Here is a 16,373-nt window from a genome sequence, read left to right on the forward strand (position 1 = left end):
AGTAGATGTTGTCCTGCGGTTTAAAGTCAGTGCTTCACTACCTGCCGTGATGTGCGGTTCATGACAAAAAAGGATCGTGGTCATTAATAAAAGTGAACAACAATGGAAACAGGCACAAATAAGCGTGGGCAGATGCATTCTTGGACTTACATTGAGAAACAAGAAGAGATTGGAGAACACACGCAGGTTATCTTCTTGGTTCTTTTGGTAAAGTCACGTAGAATGGAAATAATAAAATAATAAAAATATAACATGATAAAATAATTCTCACGACGTTTCGGCCACAACGCAAGCAGCCGTCCTCAGGTGGAGAACAGGTCTGTCTTCTCGACAGGCCGTCCTCAGGTGAAGAACAGGTCTGTCTTCTCGACAGACCTGTTCTTCACCTGAGGACGGCTGCTTGCGTTGTGGTCGAAACGTCGTGAGAATTATTTTATTATGTTTTATTTTTATTATTTTATTATTTCCATTCTACGTGACTTTACCGAAAGAACCAAGAAGATGAATCCCTGCAGTCACGAAAGCTTTAAATCGAGACACGCAGTCTAATTATATCATTTAACTCGCAGGCTTTCGCGACCAATATCCATAATAGAGGTTTTTTGGTTTCGATCACTTAAATATGTAAACACATCTGGCTGTCGCCTGATGAAGCTAGTCGTACTCAGATTATAAATGTTGTGGCTTGGCTCTCCAACACACCGGTGTGCTGTACTAGTGACAAATTGGCATATTCTGTTTATGTGACAAACCTTACTAGTTGGCTGTGCCGGGTGGTGGCGGGTTTTAACGACACATTTATATATTTTACGCGATCTAACCCAAAAAAAACCTCTTATGAATAATTACATCATTGCTACTTCTTGCACGCGATAAAATTCATCATGATTTGCTAATAAAATACCGTGGTCTCATGCTTACTCGGAATGTTTCATCCACACTTGAATGGTGATGGTGCATTCATTTTTGTTTACGCGTCAACTCAATTACTTAATTTCATAAATGATGGATATTTGATCACATCACAAAATCCTGACGGAAGCCGGGGGGTGCAATCCAAATGGCGTGACTCTTAATCTTGCAGTAGACTTTGGTTCGAACACATTCTAACACTTTATTGTTTAAGAACGCCACCTTGTGGGCCGTGTATGCAATAACTAATAGTCTCTGTATTCACGATTGTGTAAATAGCACCGTTCTTTATTCCAGTACAGTAATGTACTCTATTCTGAATAAGTGCTGTGAAATGAAATACAGTGTGGTATAATCCCTGGCTACTGACTGGTGTTGTTGGTTGTAACTACCAGTGAAACGTCATACCCAAATGTGTTCAATGTTGTTGATTGTACACCAACAGACCGGTGTCCTGAAACAGTGATAAATTGGCACACTTGTTCACGTGGCAAGATTATTAATTGACTGTCGGGTGGAGGGGGGGTGTGCAACAAACGTTTAACTTACAAGATCTGACCCAAAAAACGATTTTGAATCAAAATACAATGCAGTACTTTATTGTTACATTTGTGTGCATGTTTTTGTTTGTTTCAGTAACCGTGATGGAGATATCACCACTATTCACAATTACCAGATTAAGGTGGGTACATAGAGCTGGTAGCGGATGCAAAAACAATAATGTTGGAATATTTACCATGGCTAAATTCAGGCCCGGACCTGGGCCATAGGGCAATTGTCCGGTGGGCCGGTCCATTCCGAGGACCAGTGGGGGGCCGGTCTGTGGGAGAATTTGCAAATGTGATCAAAGTACAGTTTTTTTGGGTTAGATCGCGTAAACATAAACATATCCTATTCTATAAAAATATACACGCGCTTTGCTTATTTACGCTCTCAGTTGGCAGTAAGTCCCCATATTCGGCAGGACCTCAAGATTCTTTCTCACCGGCCCATTTGTGTTTTGTGGACCAGCCCCAAATGGGCCAATGAGATCACACGGCAATTTTGACCCGCTGTGTTTCCAAAATGCCCAGGCCGATTTTTTCATCCCAGTCCGTCACTGGCTCTACTGATACACAAAGTCATGGGTGTGTATAGTGCGGATGAGTAATGTTTATTATACCAATTGTACTCGGGCAATATAAAATATAACACTCATAGCGTTTTATTGTAAGCTCTTAATTTATTATCACCATATTCTTTTACCTTCAAGTGTTGTCGGACTGTAAATGGCCACCACAGGGGCAAATGCTACCTCTCCCCCCACCCCCCTGTATTATTTTTCACCTTTTGGGCCTCCACTCTATAGTATTTTTCTTTCTATAACTTTATTTTCAACACACTTTCCAACATCATTACAGTTATACCAATAAACCTTTCTGGGTTACGACCTACTATTGGTTATTCTCGTGGTTTATCAATGCGCTGTGAGGATGCCAGCTGGGAGGGAGGGGGGATTAGCTGGTGGGGTTTTATCATGGCATATCCTGCCACTTTTCTCACTTAATTACTTTTGCTTTAATAACAGCCCCTGTACTTTTCCTAATTTCTTCATTCCTTAATCTATCTCTTCGACTGATTACAAACACACTTTTCTCCATAGATATTTAGTCGAGGAGATGAGTGTGTGCTTTTTACATCAATCGTTTAAACTACGATACGAGCCTTCTCTCTCACCTGAAGACGATTGCCTGTCTTGCGATCGAAACGTCGTGATCTATTATTTTTCTATCTTCGTGACTTTGCCGAAAGACCCAAAGAGTACGATGCAAGATTGACACTTGCTAGAGATATCCACAACGGTGTATATTCAGGAAAAAAAAATCTGCCACCTAAACATCAAAGAACACTGCCGCCATCTTGGAAAAATGGTGGCCATCTTTGATGTTATTATGAAGTGACCCCAGGAATGTGGTGCATGTATCACCATTTGAAATACTTCATGTTATCTGCTCCACTATTTGGGCAAAATTTGTCCAATTAGGAAAATGTGTATAAGAATGCAATTTTTATTGGCAATCCTCCACTGGCAGCCCCTGAGCCATGCCAGGGGCCACCGTTTGCATGAGACAACCACTGTAGACTTCCCACAAAGGGGTATTTATTTTATTAACCATGGAGGGACGGTCTGACCGATTTGTAAATATTACAACCATGGTTTGACCCGGCGACCTTCTGATTTCAATTTCTTTAACTGCAGCAGCACCATCCGGGGTTTGATTTCCAAATGTGAAATCTGAATTGGTCAAATCAGTGCTTGATTTTAGCCGGAACGGTCCTGAATGCTGTTCCAGGAATTATTTTTAGCAGATCAAATTCATTTCGCCTCATGTTTTCCACATGATAGTGTTCATATGATTAGGAACTTGTACATAGAATTATAGGAATTTAGGGTTTACAGATATAAGATTATTATAGATACGTGTATCTTGAACTCTGGTGGTATTGCTTTTTGCCAACAATCCTTACTTCAAGGTAGCCCTGGTTAACACCATCATTCATTATTTAAAACTGCACGTGCCATGCACATCATCAATGGCATGAAATCGGTGTGTGCCAGCAGGAAGTGGAGACGTACCGTGTGGGCATGCGGCGCATGGCGGAGGACATCCTGTCCCTGAGAAACGAGGTGATGCGTCTGGAGATTGAGAAGAGTGAGCTGCGACGGCAGATGAGCCTGCACAGGGATGCAGGACGCTTGCTCCTCAGCGATGGCCAGTTTGACGTCATGACAAAGGAAGAGCTCATTGGCCGGCTAGGTTGGTGGCCTTCACCTCCCAACACAAGTGGTCTAATCACTGGGTCCCACTCTCGCACTCTGTAAGCAATACCACGACACACCTGGCAACACTGGCTAGCCATCGGACAAAGACGGTCACCGCATCGTGCTCTTTCAGATGCGCTTCTGCGGCCGTCTGGAACGCTCTTCTTTCCGATATGAGGAAGCCACTGGAGCTTTGCACTTTTAAATCTAGATTGAAAACTCGATTTCTTTTAACTGCTATTTGTGTTTAGTTTGTTGTCCTTCCCCTGCACCTCCGACTAGCACGGTTGGCTAAGTACAGTGCGAAAGAAGTTCAACATACCATAAAACACCTGGCAATACAGCAGTTCTAAATGAGAGCAGCCCCGTAGCATCTAAGTGGATAGAGGGGGCTGAGCTTCTTCCTGCTGTCCTGTCAAAAAATGTTGGCACAATATTTAATACCAGTAGTGGATTTATCATTGGGTGTGAAGTTGCAAGTGAGTGATGAAAATGTGTAGGATTAATGCAGGAATTAACACCAATCCTGATTTGGGCCACTTATATGTGTGGAAATAATGTGTGCAATAGGGTCACGGATAAGAGAAGGAGTTGTATATTGTATTTAATCCTCATGGAGACTTGTATAATTGGTTTCCTGACGTGTTTCCTTTTTTTCAGTGGAATTAAAACAGAAGCTGGCGAGCGAGACTGTCACTCTACGGAGCTACAAGGAAAAAGTTCAAAAACTGCAGAATGAATTGATTTGGGTATGTTTCTATTTCGGTAACTTTAGCAGCTCTTTTCAAGAATCCACCAGAACCATGACAATTACAATTGCCCATGAATAATTATGATGGTACATGGCTACCTTGGTAAAATGGTTAGTGCAGTGGACTTTGCAATCCAGAGGTCTGCTGGTTCTCTTTTGCCAGAGAGATAGATGGAGCAAAGTGTGTGCCCTTAAGTCCCCGCGTCTCTGTCCACCCGGCGGTATAAATGTGTACACCACAGCAGTGGCGTCACGAGGGGGGAGCGGGGGGGGGAGGTGCGGACCGCACCCAGTGACACCATCAGAGTGAGTGACACCAAATTACTGTCTGTTAAATCTTGATTTGAGGCTTTTGTGACTGCAGGAATTCATACTCTTTTCGGTAAAGTCACGTAGGTATAAAATAAAATAAATCACGACGTTTATAACCCTTGAGCTACACCCATTTCAAACCTTTTGAAACAGTCTGCCTCAGCAGCAGACCATGCTTTCCCACATGATGATGGACGCTTGTGTTGTGCCCGAAACGTCGTGATTTATGTTATTTTATTTTATACCTACGTGACTTTACCGAAAGAACCAAAGAGTATGTCTGTTAATTGTTTGTGCAGTGTTTCAGCAGACATTTATTATAACAACAAAAACATTTTTCGTAAGCCCAGCTTACATGTATTGAATCAATATACCTACAAGGCTAAACTCGATGCTAATTTACTTTTTGAACCTTCTAATGCGCTCCGGTCAGAGCTCTCATTGTTACCCAATTACAATGACGCTTCGAATCACGTGGTTTCGTCTGCACACGCTACAAGTACACACAGTATTTGTGAATCTATATCAATAACTTTTTTTGAGAATGAAGTAGTAATTAAAGGAAATATTGTAATTTAAAGGTGTCATTTTAATTTTACTAGTTATGCCACTACTATTGCCATTTCATTCAGTGACATACTGGAATTACGATATACGAGCAACATTTGTACAAAAAACATTACACTAAGGATTCTGTACGATCTGGTACGGGCGGAGGTCCATGAGGGGTAACACCATGAGTTACCGCACTGGGTGACACTAACCCGAGTGACGCCACTGCACCACAGTTAGTTGATCGACAGGTCGTGGGTGGAGGGGTAAATGTGGTTACTCCCACCTGGCCAGTGTGGAAGAGTAGGCCAAATACATTAGATGTTTCCGCAAACTATAAATGCATAGAATCATAGGTGTGAAAATGTAATGCTAAATGGAAAAATGCCAAATGTAACAGAGCACATGAAACAATGCAATATACAAACAAAACACAAACTTGATTTGTTGTGTGTCTCTCTCTGTGTGTATCTGTGTTGTCTCTCTCTGCTTGTGTGTCTGTCTGTGTGTCTCCGTGTCTGTGTTTTGTCTCGGTCTCAAATTGAGTTCTACCTGATGACGACTGCTTGTGTTGCAATCGAAACGTCGTATTCTATTATTTCATTAATTTTCTTTCTCCGTGACTTTACCGAAAGAACCAAAGAGTAAACAAAACACACAAAATAGATTATTGAATCGATTCGTAACCCAGAATTATAACTTTTTCATCACATCGCTGTGGAAGAGATGGGGGTAGTGGGGGTGAATTATTACACGCAGGGCTGATGGAGCAAGCAGAACTGTACAAATAAGACTGAAAGGAAAATAGAAAAAAAATGTAGGGAACATTTTTTTACAAAAATTTGCAAAGGTTTTAACCACGACCACGAATTCATCAAGTCGCTGTGGGGCTGGCTGTGATATCGTCACTGGCCGATTCATGTGGAGGCTTTAGGGGCCGCAGCCCTGGGATTGGATTTTGAGGACCACACAAACATGCATGCTACTGTATAATGGTTGAACCGCAATACAGAAGCGCTGTCATAAATGACTCGATTTTTTGGTTACCGATTTTAAACTACATAAATATAAGATAAAGGTAATTTGGTCTTTACAGCAATGTATATTACCACCAGTCATTAGCCGAAATTAAAATCATTTTGTTGGTTTTAACTTATGTTTATCTTACCAGATCACGTGTCGTTTTACAAAAATAACTGAACAAAATAACCAAGATAAGTAACTATGGCATGTTTGGCATCGAGCACAGGTAAAGGGAAGACATTCAATATACAAAGAGCAGCCGTCAAAACTTGAATGGCCACGGGCCCTCCCCCCCCCCCCCAGCATTAGACGTTAATCGACCCTTGGTTGTGTGCCTTGTAGTAATAGGTTTTTACCCTTTCAACTGGTACAAAAAACTGACACCTTTATACATCCATGTTTGCAATAACCACAACACAAGCAGTCATAATGCAAACAAAAAGAAACAACTCTGATAATGATATGCACTGTCCTTGAAGCTGATTGGTCCACACCCGAGACAGCTTTTCTTAGAGCCTAGTCTCCATTGGTGTTGGACCAGATGACGCCAAAAGGCGTACAACTCAAAAACAGCGCACTATTAGAGTATTGAGAGCTCGGGGTAAGCATTTACACTATGAGACCTCCTTTACCAGTGACAAAATATAGCAATAGGTTTTTACCCTTTCAACTTCAAGGACAGTGCCTATCATTATCAGAGTTGTTTATTTTTGTTTGCATTTTGACTGCTTGTGTTGTGGTTATTGCAAACATGATGCCTTGTATAAAGGTGTCAGTTTTTTGTACCAGTTGAAAGGGTAAAAACCTATTACTATATTTTGTCACTGCTAAAGGAGATGTCTCATAGTGTGTGCCTTGTGTTTCGCAGAAAGCCGATCGGGAGAAGGAGCTGGTTCGGTTGCAGCAGGCTCACCGGCAGCAGCAGGCGGTGCTGCTGCGCTACCAGGAGAGGGCAGCACGGCCGGCACGGCTGGAGGACACGGTGCGGCAACAGGAAAAGGTGATTTCGCCGCAGACTTCGAGACGTCTCGCTTCCACTGACGTTCTCTCGCGCGCTGTAAACAAAACGGATTGTCTCGCCTGGCGATCGGGTCGTATTGAGTCACGCCAATGACTTGGACTCGTGTAGGAGTAAACTCCTACTCGTGTAGGAGTAATCTCCAAGCCAAACGAGGCCATAAGGAAACTGGAGCCCTGTGTGAGTAATGTTACATTGGTCATTGTAAGACCTATCAATGTGTAGATAGTTTATAACATGAGTGGGTGTTTTATATTTACCATCATGCGTTAGCCCACTGCAACTAAAGGTTTACTTTCCCAAGATACTTGGACCACAGAGGCAATAAAAAAAAAGTTGGCCTTAGCTATTGTGACCCCACAAACTATTGGCCAATATCAAACATGAGTACGATTTCGAAGGTCATAGAACTGCCTTTGTCTAAAGCAGTTACTTCCCCACGTTCCTGCGACGGGCAGATTCAGCCCGTTGCAGTAATGGGGGGGGGGGGGGGGTGTTTTCATAAATATATGCTTTATATTTTATTTCTTCAAGTTTTTACGACGCTTGGCACAAATTCCGACAGCATACTGACCGAGGTTGCAGCGAGTAGCCACCGCAATTACGTAGCCTCTATCATTGGAATTTCACAAAGTTGCTCGTAGGTGATTCCATTGATGACTGGAAGACAGGTATCGTGATGTAAACCACCAGTGCTGGGTGTCCACTAGTTCTTCTGGGGACTCAGAGACCACATGCGCGTGTCTGATGGAGAAGAGACACTCCATCACATTTGCGTTATACTGGTAGGAACCCACTGGTTCCACCAGCCCACAGGGGATTATTGTGTCCGTCCGTCATGCAGGGAGGGGCTGGGTGGGGAGAGAGGGGCTGGGTGGGGAGGGGAGGATGGGTAGGGGCTGGGTGGGGAGGGTGGGGCTGGGTGGGGAGGGGAGGGTGCGGAGGGCTGGGTGGGGAGGGTGGGGAGGGGCTGGGTGGGGAGGGGTGGGGAGGGGCTGGGTGGGGAGGGTGGGGCTGGGTGGGGGGTGGGAGGAGTGGGGCTGGGTGGGGAGGGGCTGGTCACCCCGTGGTGCCCTTATAAAACTCAACGTTTAACCTACTCACGCCGGCTTGTGCCCGCCCTCACAGTCGGGCATATTTGCGGAATACACCACGCCGCCGTTGACCCTGGCCATTGACCGAGCAACCCAACGTTCCTACCAGCTCCCTCCGCAGGAATGCGTTTTACTTGAACTATCTGCACACATTCCCTGAAACCCGATGCAAAATGTGTTGTTTCCTCAAATTGGTGCCATGAGTTGCCACTGCTCTACCTCATTGCTTAACTTAAGCATGATTTTTTTTAGATATTTTATTTATTTGAGATTGCTTCGTACTTTTATTTTAGATTTGGGAGTAATGTAGTGGACCTCATGTTATGTATAGGTCTCTTCAAGAATGTAGCTTTTTTAAAGGAGGAAGTTTACGCTTTCAATACCATTTTAATGATGAAGATGAGAAACCATTCCTTTACAAGCGGTGAAGTGTAATAATTTAATTGCAGGTCGTTTTAGGCATTTAAAAGTTTAAATGTATATACTCTCATGGACAGTCGTTTATGCCTAATCTGTATTCTAAAAACGAAGGTATTTAATAGATAAATAGATTTAATTTATTTCAGCAGGAAGGGCCCAATGAGCGAAACAATTTTTTTTTTTACCAGATAAGGCCTACTGAGTTAACTACATCTTTTTCAGAAGCGACCTGGCCACAACTGATAGCTCAACGAAGTGGCTTATCATGTTGAATTTTTTTATCAGCTGGGATCTTAGTTCATGATACCATGCACAGTCTATCGTGGTGATGTGTAATTTAAAGTTACTTACCAGGCTTCAAACTTCGTTGTATTTGATAAAGGCTATACATTGACATTACGATTACTCGTTATGTGAGTTGTATCTATTGCGTGCTGTTAAAATAAAGTATTTCCGTGAATGCTTTAGAAAATTAATGATTATTTGTATTAACTAACATTTCAGGTAAGCTGGAAATATTGGTAACTGTGGCCCATGACCGTTCATAATGTTTTAGCAAAGTTAATTTATAATTTAATTTCACGTGCATTAATCATGAAGTGACGGTCCTTACCATCATCCCCATAGGTGATAGAAAAAATGGAAAAATTGCTGGAAAGAAGCGTTGCATCAAATACAAATGGAAAAACTGAAAACAAATCACATAAAGGTAATGTTGTATTTTTTACGTAATTCTATTTTCCTCTCAGTATTGTGCGAGTGTTGTTATTTTGCAATAGAGGCATTGTAATTTTTTAAAGCAAGGTAAATAATATTACGGTGGTTAATTCGAGAAGACATAAATGTAGTAATTGTGTAAAAAAAACTAAGCTAAACTATTGTTCACTTTATCAAGCAATACCCATTGAGCTATACAGCTCTTTTTCAGAAGCAACCTGGCCACAAATGATAGCTCAGTGATGTGGCTTATCATGTGGAAATGTCTAGAGCAGCCGAATACTCTCAAGAACATGTGTGGCCAGATAGTTGAGTTGGCACTGCTAAGATCCTGAAGTCGAATCTAAGTTTCGGCCACGTGTGGTTACACCGGGCTCTCAAGTGTCGTGAGTTAATGGTCTCCACCCATTACTTTGCAAGAGGTCCACATTAATATTTCACGGTTCTCTATGTACAGTGAGGGAAAAAAGTATTTGATCCCCTGCTGAATTTGTACGTTTGCCCACTGAAAAAGAAATGATCAGTCTATAATTTGAATGGTAGGTTTCTTTGAACAGTGAGAGACAGAATAACAACAACAAAATCCAGAAAAACGCATGTCAAAAATGTTATAAATTGATTGGTTTTGCCACCAAGTACTACGTCATGTTTTGCAGAGGGGTCAAATACTTATTTCCCTCATTAAAATGCAAATCAATTTATACAATTTTTGACATGCGTTTTTCTGGATTTTGTTGTTGTTATTCTCTGTCTCTCACTGTTCAAATAAACCTACCATTAAAATTATAGACTGATCATTTCTTTGTCAGTGGGCAAACGTACAAATTCAGCAGGGGATCAAATACTTTTTTCCCTCACTGTATGTATGTTGTTGAACTTCTTTCGCAACCGTACGTAGCCAACCGTGCTGATCCGAGTGGAGTAAAATTGCGAAAGAGACACAAAATATACGACGAGAAGTCTTACAGCTTTTGGAGCCGGAGGCCTGCGTTTTATTACTCACCATGGCTAACATCGGTGCCGAGTGAAATGTGAATCACGCAAAACAATGCTTGTATTGTGAGCTGAAGAATTGATATTAATCAGTGATTTGATGCATCGTTCCACCCCGAATATGAAAATATATGCAAATGTGTCTCTGCTTCAAACATTTCATCTCGACTGAATCCATGATTGGGCATCACTCAGAAGCCCCTCTCTGGTACAGGGCTTCTACAGCCACCGGTGCTGTTGATGAAAAAACTCGGCTCACAATCAAAACATCGTGAGTGTAATCTCAGATGGGGGGTGGGGGTCACGACTTCCTCCAATCACATCTCTGGATTTGAAGATACTGGTCCCCACCACAGGAAATATTAAACTTATATCAATAGCACCATCTCATGTATGTACATATGTTGAACTTCTTTCGCACCGTACGTAGCCAACCGTGCTCATCGGAGGTGCATGATGTCGATCAGACAAGTGGAGTAAAAATTGCGAAAGAAACACGACATATAAATTTAGAAAATGAGGTGTTTTTGTACATCAAAAGCCACATTGTATTCATGCTTTACGCGAAATTATGACGTCCGCCAGGTAATGAGGGTGAGCGCACCGCCAGGGATGTGCAGCTGGTGCTTTTGGTGGAAAATGCTCGCCTGCGGCATGAACTTGAGATGATTCGGACAGCTGATGTCATCCCCACCATTCACATGGTAATGATGCCTACGGTATATGGTTGACCTGAGCATTTCCTGCCTGATGCTGTTATTGACCAACGCTTATCTCTTTATTACTTCCACCTGTGCCTAAGGTTTTTCTGGTGCCTCTTGCTCTCGTATCTGGACTATTTTTGCATTCCTCGTTTGTTAGTTGCACTCGTTAATATTGCACTCGTTCTGTGCAATATTGATGTTTTTCTCTCTTGTTTTTCTTGCTGCTATGCTCATGCACCCTCGTAAAGTAGCCAGGAAACCGACTAAATGGAAGCAGCTATGCAATAAATAAAATAAACTTGAACTTTAAATATTGGTCTCCGATGTGTTTTCGAGTCGTACAGCACATTTTCGGTATTTTGTCCGACGTTTCTGTCCGCATCACTGGGAGCTCCTTTGGCTTCCAGCACGTGGAGCAAAAGGCCGGACATCGTGCCGAACAACAGGTCATACAATTCGAAAACACAACGAGAGAGCTACTTGAAACAACTGAGAAAACCGACTCTCTATTTTGTTAAAAAAAATTCCCGCTGTGCGGTTTATACATTGTAATCATTTATTTAATGCTTCATATGCCACATTTTGATTAATGTGTTTTAAAAGCTTGTTTGATTGGTTCTCTTTGGTTTCATATTAGGTGGAGCCCTTTCATGACCAGGAGAAATTGGCCCTTCTTGCTCGACTGGAGAGAGCAGAAGGTCGCACACACTCTCTGGAGGAACAGGTATGATCGAGCTACTTTGGGCACGTGACAAGAACGACATATATTGAATTTCGATTTAAAGCTTTCGTGACTGCAGGGATTCATCTTCTTGGTTCTTTCGGTAAAGTCACGTAGAAGGGAAATAATAAAATAATAAAAATAAAACATAATCAAATAATTCTCACGACGTTTCGGCCACAACGCAAGCAGCCGTCCTCAGGTGAAGAACAGGTCTGTTGGAAAGACAGCGTCTGAATGTTCAGACGCTGTCTTTCTGACATACCTGTTCTTCAGGTATATATTGATTTAAAGGCCCTTTACAGCATCAATTTACCCACTGCCCAGGTACCATATTCAAACTGTTTGAGCAATCTTTATTGTCCCTGACTTACAGGATATTGAAAATTTTAGTGCCTTTTTATGGATTGACTCATGCGTCATTAGATTAGGGTACTTCAATTGAGTCCTACTTTTTAATTTTATGGTTGAGAACCATTGATGTTAGAAAGTAAATTTTCACCACTGACTCATCGCCACTTTTGCTGTAGAGCATTGCCCCATACTTCCTGAAAGAGGCAGATACTTTTTTTGGTGCATTAATCCACAACTTGATGTGTGTGGGACAGCATTCATCATACGAAAAAAAGTCAGCACATTTTGCCATCGCTATGCAGCCTGGACATCTGTGGAATGAACAGCTTCATAGCTCATCGAATTCCTCCAGTCTGAATACAGATTCGGATTCTGAGTCACATGTTCACTCACCGCGGCGCTCATCTTAAATATTGAACAAATGATCAGGTTGAACGATCGTGACTTCTCTACATTTATGCCATAATTAGATTCAGGAAAATGCGAGAAGATGGGGCCAAGAGAAGCAGGACCTGTTGGACCGACTGACGGAACGGCAGCATGGTTTCACCAGAACGTCTACGCTCATCTTTGATGACGCGTCACCAGTAAGATGGCAAAGCCAGTCAATTAATTCCTTTCCATGAAATGCCTATAGATGACGTAGCAATGTTAACAAACAGTGTAGCCTGAGTTTGGACGTACATCGCTTAAGTTATTGAACGTTAAAACAACTGTCCAACTAAGGTTGAAAGCATTAGTGTGCATTAGCTCCGTCCATCTGTTCGTCCTTGACCTGGGAGAGAGAGAGGGCATGATAGCTCAAGTAAAACATCCATTATTGACGAACCTCCACTATAGAGCGCAGCTTGCGACTTACCCTATTGAACGCTGGATAAATGTGTCAAAAGGTTGCTCAAAGCTTGGAGATGTACACCAGACCCAAAAGGAATATTTGCAAATATGCAAATGTTTTTTGCCCTGACAGCCACCCACCGGCTTCAATTCAGCTAATTAAACACTTCTGCAGACGAACACATGTTGGGAAGCGTTTTGTAATTCATGCATTTGCGTGGTTGTTCTTACTTATTGTTTGAATGGGAAACTAACCGTAGACTTCACAGTGATTCAGTTGGCTTGGTCCTCTATTTATTTGTATATAGCATATATATTGAAATATTTGTATTAGTTCTACTTATCTATAATAAATGTTACGTGAATATTCTGTTTCAGAGTGACATCATGGAGTCTCCAAGGAGGCATGGGCAGTTGGATCCATTGTAATGGTCAATTAATGTTTTCAGAACATCGAGGTAGCTTATATATTTTTTTTCATTTAATTCACAGTGGAGAAATGCATTTGAAGGAAAAAAATGCGTACTAAATCAATTATGGAGTTTACATCAATACAATTTTTTTTTATTACCATTGGAAATATTTAAATTATTTAAATGTCCTCTTATTGCACATTGCACACATTCTATTTATCAATATAGCTTGTTTATTTTTTATTCTGAAAAATAATAATGTGGTTATTAGAAATGTATTACTATTACTGTACTAATTTAGTCTGCGATGTACAAGGTGATTCATTTATAGATACCCCTACTGGTTTCTAACGACCCTCTCGCTTGCTTATTAACTCAGCAGGTGACTGAATATTGTAAAAGTGATGGCTTCATATTTTACACGGGCGAGAGTTAAAATGATTAGAAGTGGAGTGAGATTGGTGGGAAACATGTGGAGGCTTTGAAATCAAATTTAGTTTTCTCTGTTATTTCTCCCTACATTAGTATTGTTTTATTGCCTTATCTGTATGCTGGGTCACCCTGTATATCTCATTATAACTGCAACCTTGAAATTGTATGATGATGAGTTTAAGCCCTGACCAGGGTCACCTTAGCCCCATCGCCCTTCTTTGGATTAGTGATCAGCAAAAAATAATCAACGTTTATTCAGGTCGCTCCTCTGCTGTTCTATTGAATATAAGAACGTGTCATTTCCACCATCAAATCAAGACCACCAGAGGAGATGGCCACCGTCCAATACTTGTTCACGTTGGGAATCTTGAAAGTTCTTAATTTGATATTCCAACTCAATAATGATATGAAATGTATGTAAATGCTATATTTTATATCCATGATTATGTATTTAATATTATTTGGAACAAACAAATATATGTACTGTATTTACCAGAGGTGTGGACTCGAGTCATGTGACTTGGACTCGAGTCAGACTCGAGTCATGAATTTGATGACTTGCGACTCGACTTGGACTTGCATAACAATGACTTTGTCCCACCTATGAGATGTGGACTCGAGTCATGTGACTTGGACTCGAGTCAGACTCGAGTCATGAATTTGATGACTTGCGACTCGACTTGGACTTGCATAACAATGACTTTGTCCCACCTCTGGTATTTACTGTCAAATGCTCTGTGTAAAAATGCTGCATTTGGCTTACAAGAGTTAGCCATGCGTGGGTAGATTTGTTGATTAAAAAGTTTACAACTGCTTTTATAATAACGTCATTGTGTATTATGATTGTCTTATTATAATTGCAACATTCCAACTACATCGAACAACGCGTCAGTTGTACTACGTTGACACTGATGATATTGTGTTGGCTTCTCAGTGAAATTACAGTGCAGTCAATGTAACTGAGGAATTGTAATTAGTTGCATTTTTACTGTGGTCTTCCGAATTGCAAAATGTTTTAATCTAACATTTAGGAATGTTGTTATAACTCCAACTTGATTGACGCGTCGATCATTTTGATAGGCTTCACAGTCTTGAGTTTAAATGTTAGAATCTTCACTTCGACATTCAATACACAGGTGCGATGAGATGGTTAATATGAAAGTGATGAACATATTTTTACATAGCCCATATAAAATGTAGTCCTGTCTAATATTGTATAACATGGCTCAGAATTTTAATTATAATTAAGTTGCTCATGCTTATGCCATACCTTGTGGCAATTATGTACGGATAACAGTGATTGTTCATAAGAATATACAAAATAGTCATGTTGAAACCTTTTGTTCCTGAGCTGCATCCTCAGCATATGCTATCAAGTTAACATGTAATACCATCTTCTTGGTTCTTTCGGTAAAGTCACGTAGAAGGGAAATAATAAAATAATAAAACAAAACATAATAAAATAATATAATAACATAATATCTTTATTATTATATTATTTCCCTTCTACGTGACTTTACCGAAAGAACCAAGAAGATGAATCCCTGCAGTCACGAAAGCTTTACATCGAAATGTAATACCATGTTTGAAAATATTCCCATGCAGTGGTTGTGATTTTGAATGCTTCAATTTTCCAAACGCCAAGACTTGGACAAAGTTAGTAGCTTGGGTGGCGAGTTTTTTGTGCCATGAGCACAAGTAAAACAGTCGGGTTTGCAACTCCTTTTGCCTCCCTATGGCTTCTTGTCTCCGTGTCTGTGTCATTGGTAGTTGTAAGCTCAAGCGATTAAGCCTTTTCCAGCTCTCATTCGAATGCTTCGAACGCACTAAATCCACATATGTCTACAAAAAAACGATGACATTAAAACTAGGCAATATCACACTTCATATAATTTTTTTGAAAAAGACATATATACAACAACTGATTCACGTAAACTTAAGAAATGCAGGGGTCATTCTTAAGTTTGGACGTGAACACTTGTCTGGATAGCTCTCATTGTTGTCAGAGTGTACCGCATGCCATCTTTCAAGAACCGAAGAAGCTCCCACCACGTGGAAAAGAAATGTGGAACATGCCAAACACCCTAAGCAGTATTTAGTAGTTATTGGATGCCGGATAAACACGTACCCTGAAAGTATGTTCATTCAGAGGACGACTCTGATGGTGCACAACATAGAATCAAATATCTTCTTGGTTCTTTCTGTAAAGTCACGTAGAAGGGAAATAATAAAATAATACAAATAAAACATAATAAAATATATTGTATTTTATTATGTTTTATTTTATTATTTTTATTATATTAAATATTAGTTTTTCCCT

The 16,373-nt window shown here is 40.9% G+C and overlaps 1 protein-coding gene and 1 long non-coding RNA gene across 2 annotated transcripts in view; one reads left to right on the forward strand and one right to left on the reverse strand.

Moving 5' to 3' along the window:
* Positions 1–14,645, forward strand: part of LOC144955776 (coiled-coil domain-containing protein 33-like) — a 92,213-nt gene extending 77,568 nt beyond the window's left edge. Inside the window, exons 17-25 of the mRNA XM_078885924.1 lie at positions 1,549–1,594; positions 3,515–3,710; positions 4,376–4,464; positions 7,222–7,353; positions 9,513–9,594; positions 11,181–11,299; positions 11,937–12,023; positions 12,845–12,961; positions 13,587–14,645. Coding sequence (XP_078742050.1) covers positions 1,549–1,594; positions 3,515–3,710; positions 4,376–4,464; positions 7,222–7,353; positions 9,513–9,594; positions 11,181–11,299; positions 11,937–12,023; positions 12,845–12,961; positions 13,587–13,637 — 919 coding nt within the window. The 3' untranslated portion in view covers positions 13,638–14,645. The remainder of the gene's footprint in view (positions 1–1,548; positions 1,595–3,514; positions 3,711–4,375; positions 4,465–7,221; positions 7,354–9,512; positions 9,595–11,180; positions 11,300–11,936; positions 12,024–12,844; positions 12,962–13,586) is intronic.
* LOC144955777 (uncharacterized) lies at positions 15–3,590 on the reverse strand. The gene is made up of 3 exons (XR_013641808.1): positions 3,530–3,590; positions 1,649–1,732; positions 15–41 (listed from the first exon to the last, which is right to left on the reverse strand). It is a non-coding gene; the product is annotated as an uncharacterized LOC144955777 (long non-coding RNA).
* Positions 14,646–16,373: the final 1,728 nt, after the last annotated feature.

Source organism: Lampetra fluviatilis, chromosome 3, assembly GCF_964198595.1.
Source record: "Lampetra fluviatilis chromosome 3, kcLamFluv1.1, whole genome shotgun sequence".
Taxonomy (NCBI): Eukaryota; Metazoa; Chordata; class Hyperoartia; order Petromyzontiformes; family Petromyzontidae; genus Lampetra; species Lampetra fluviatilis.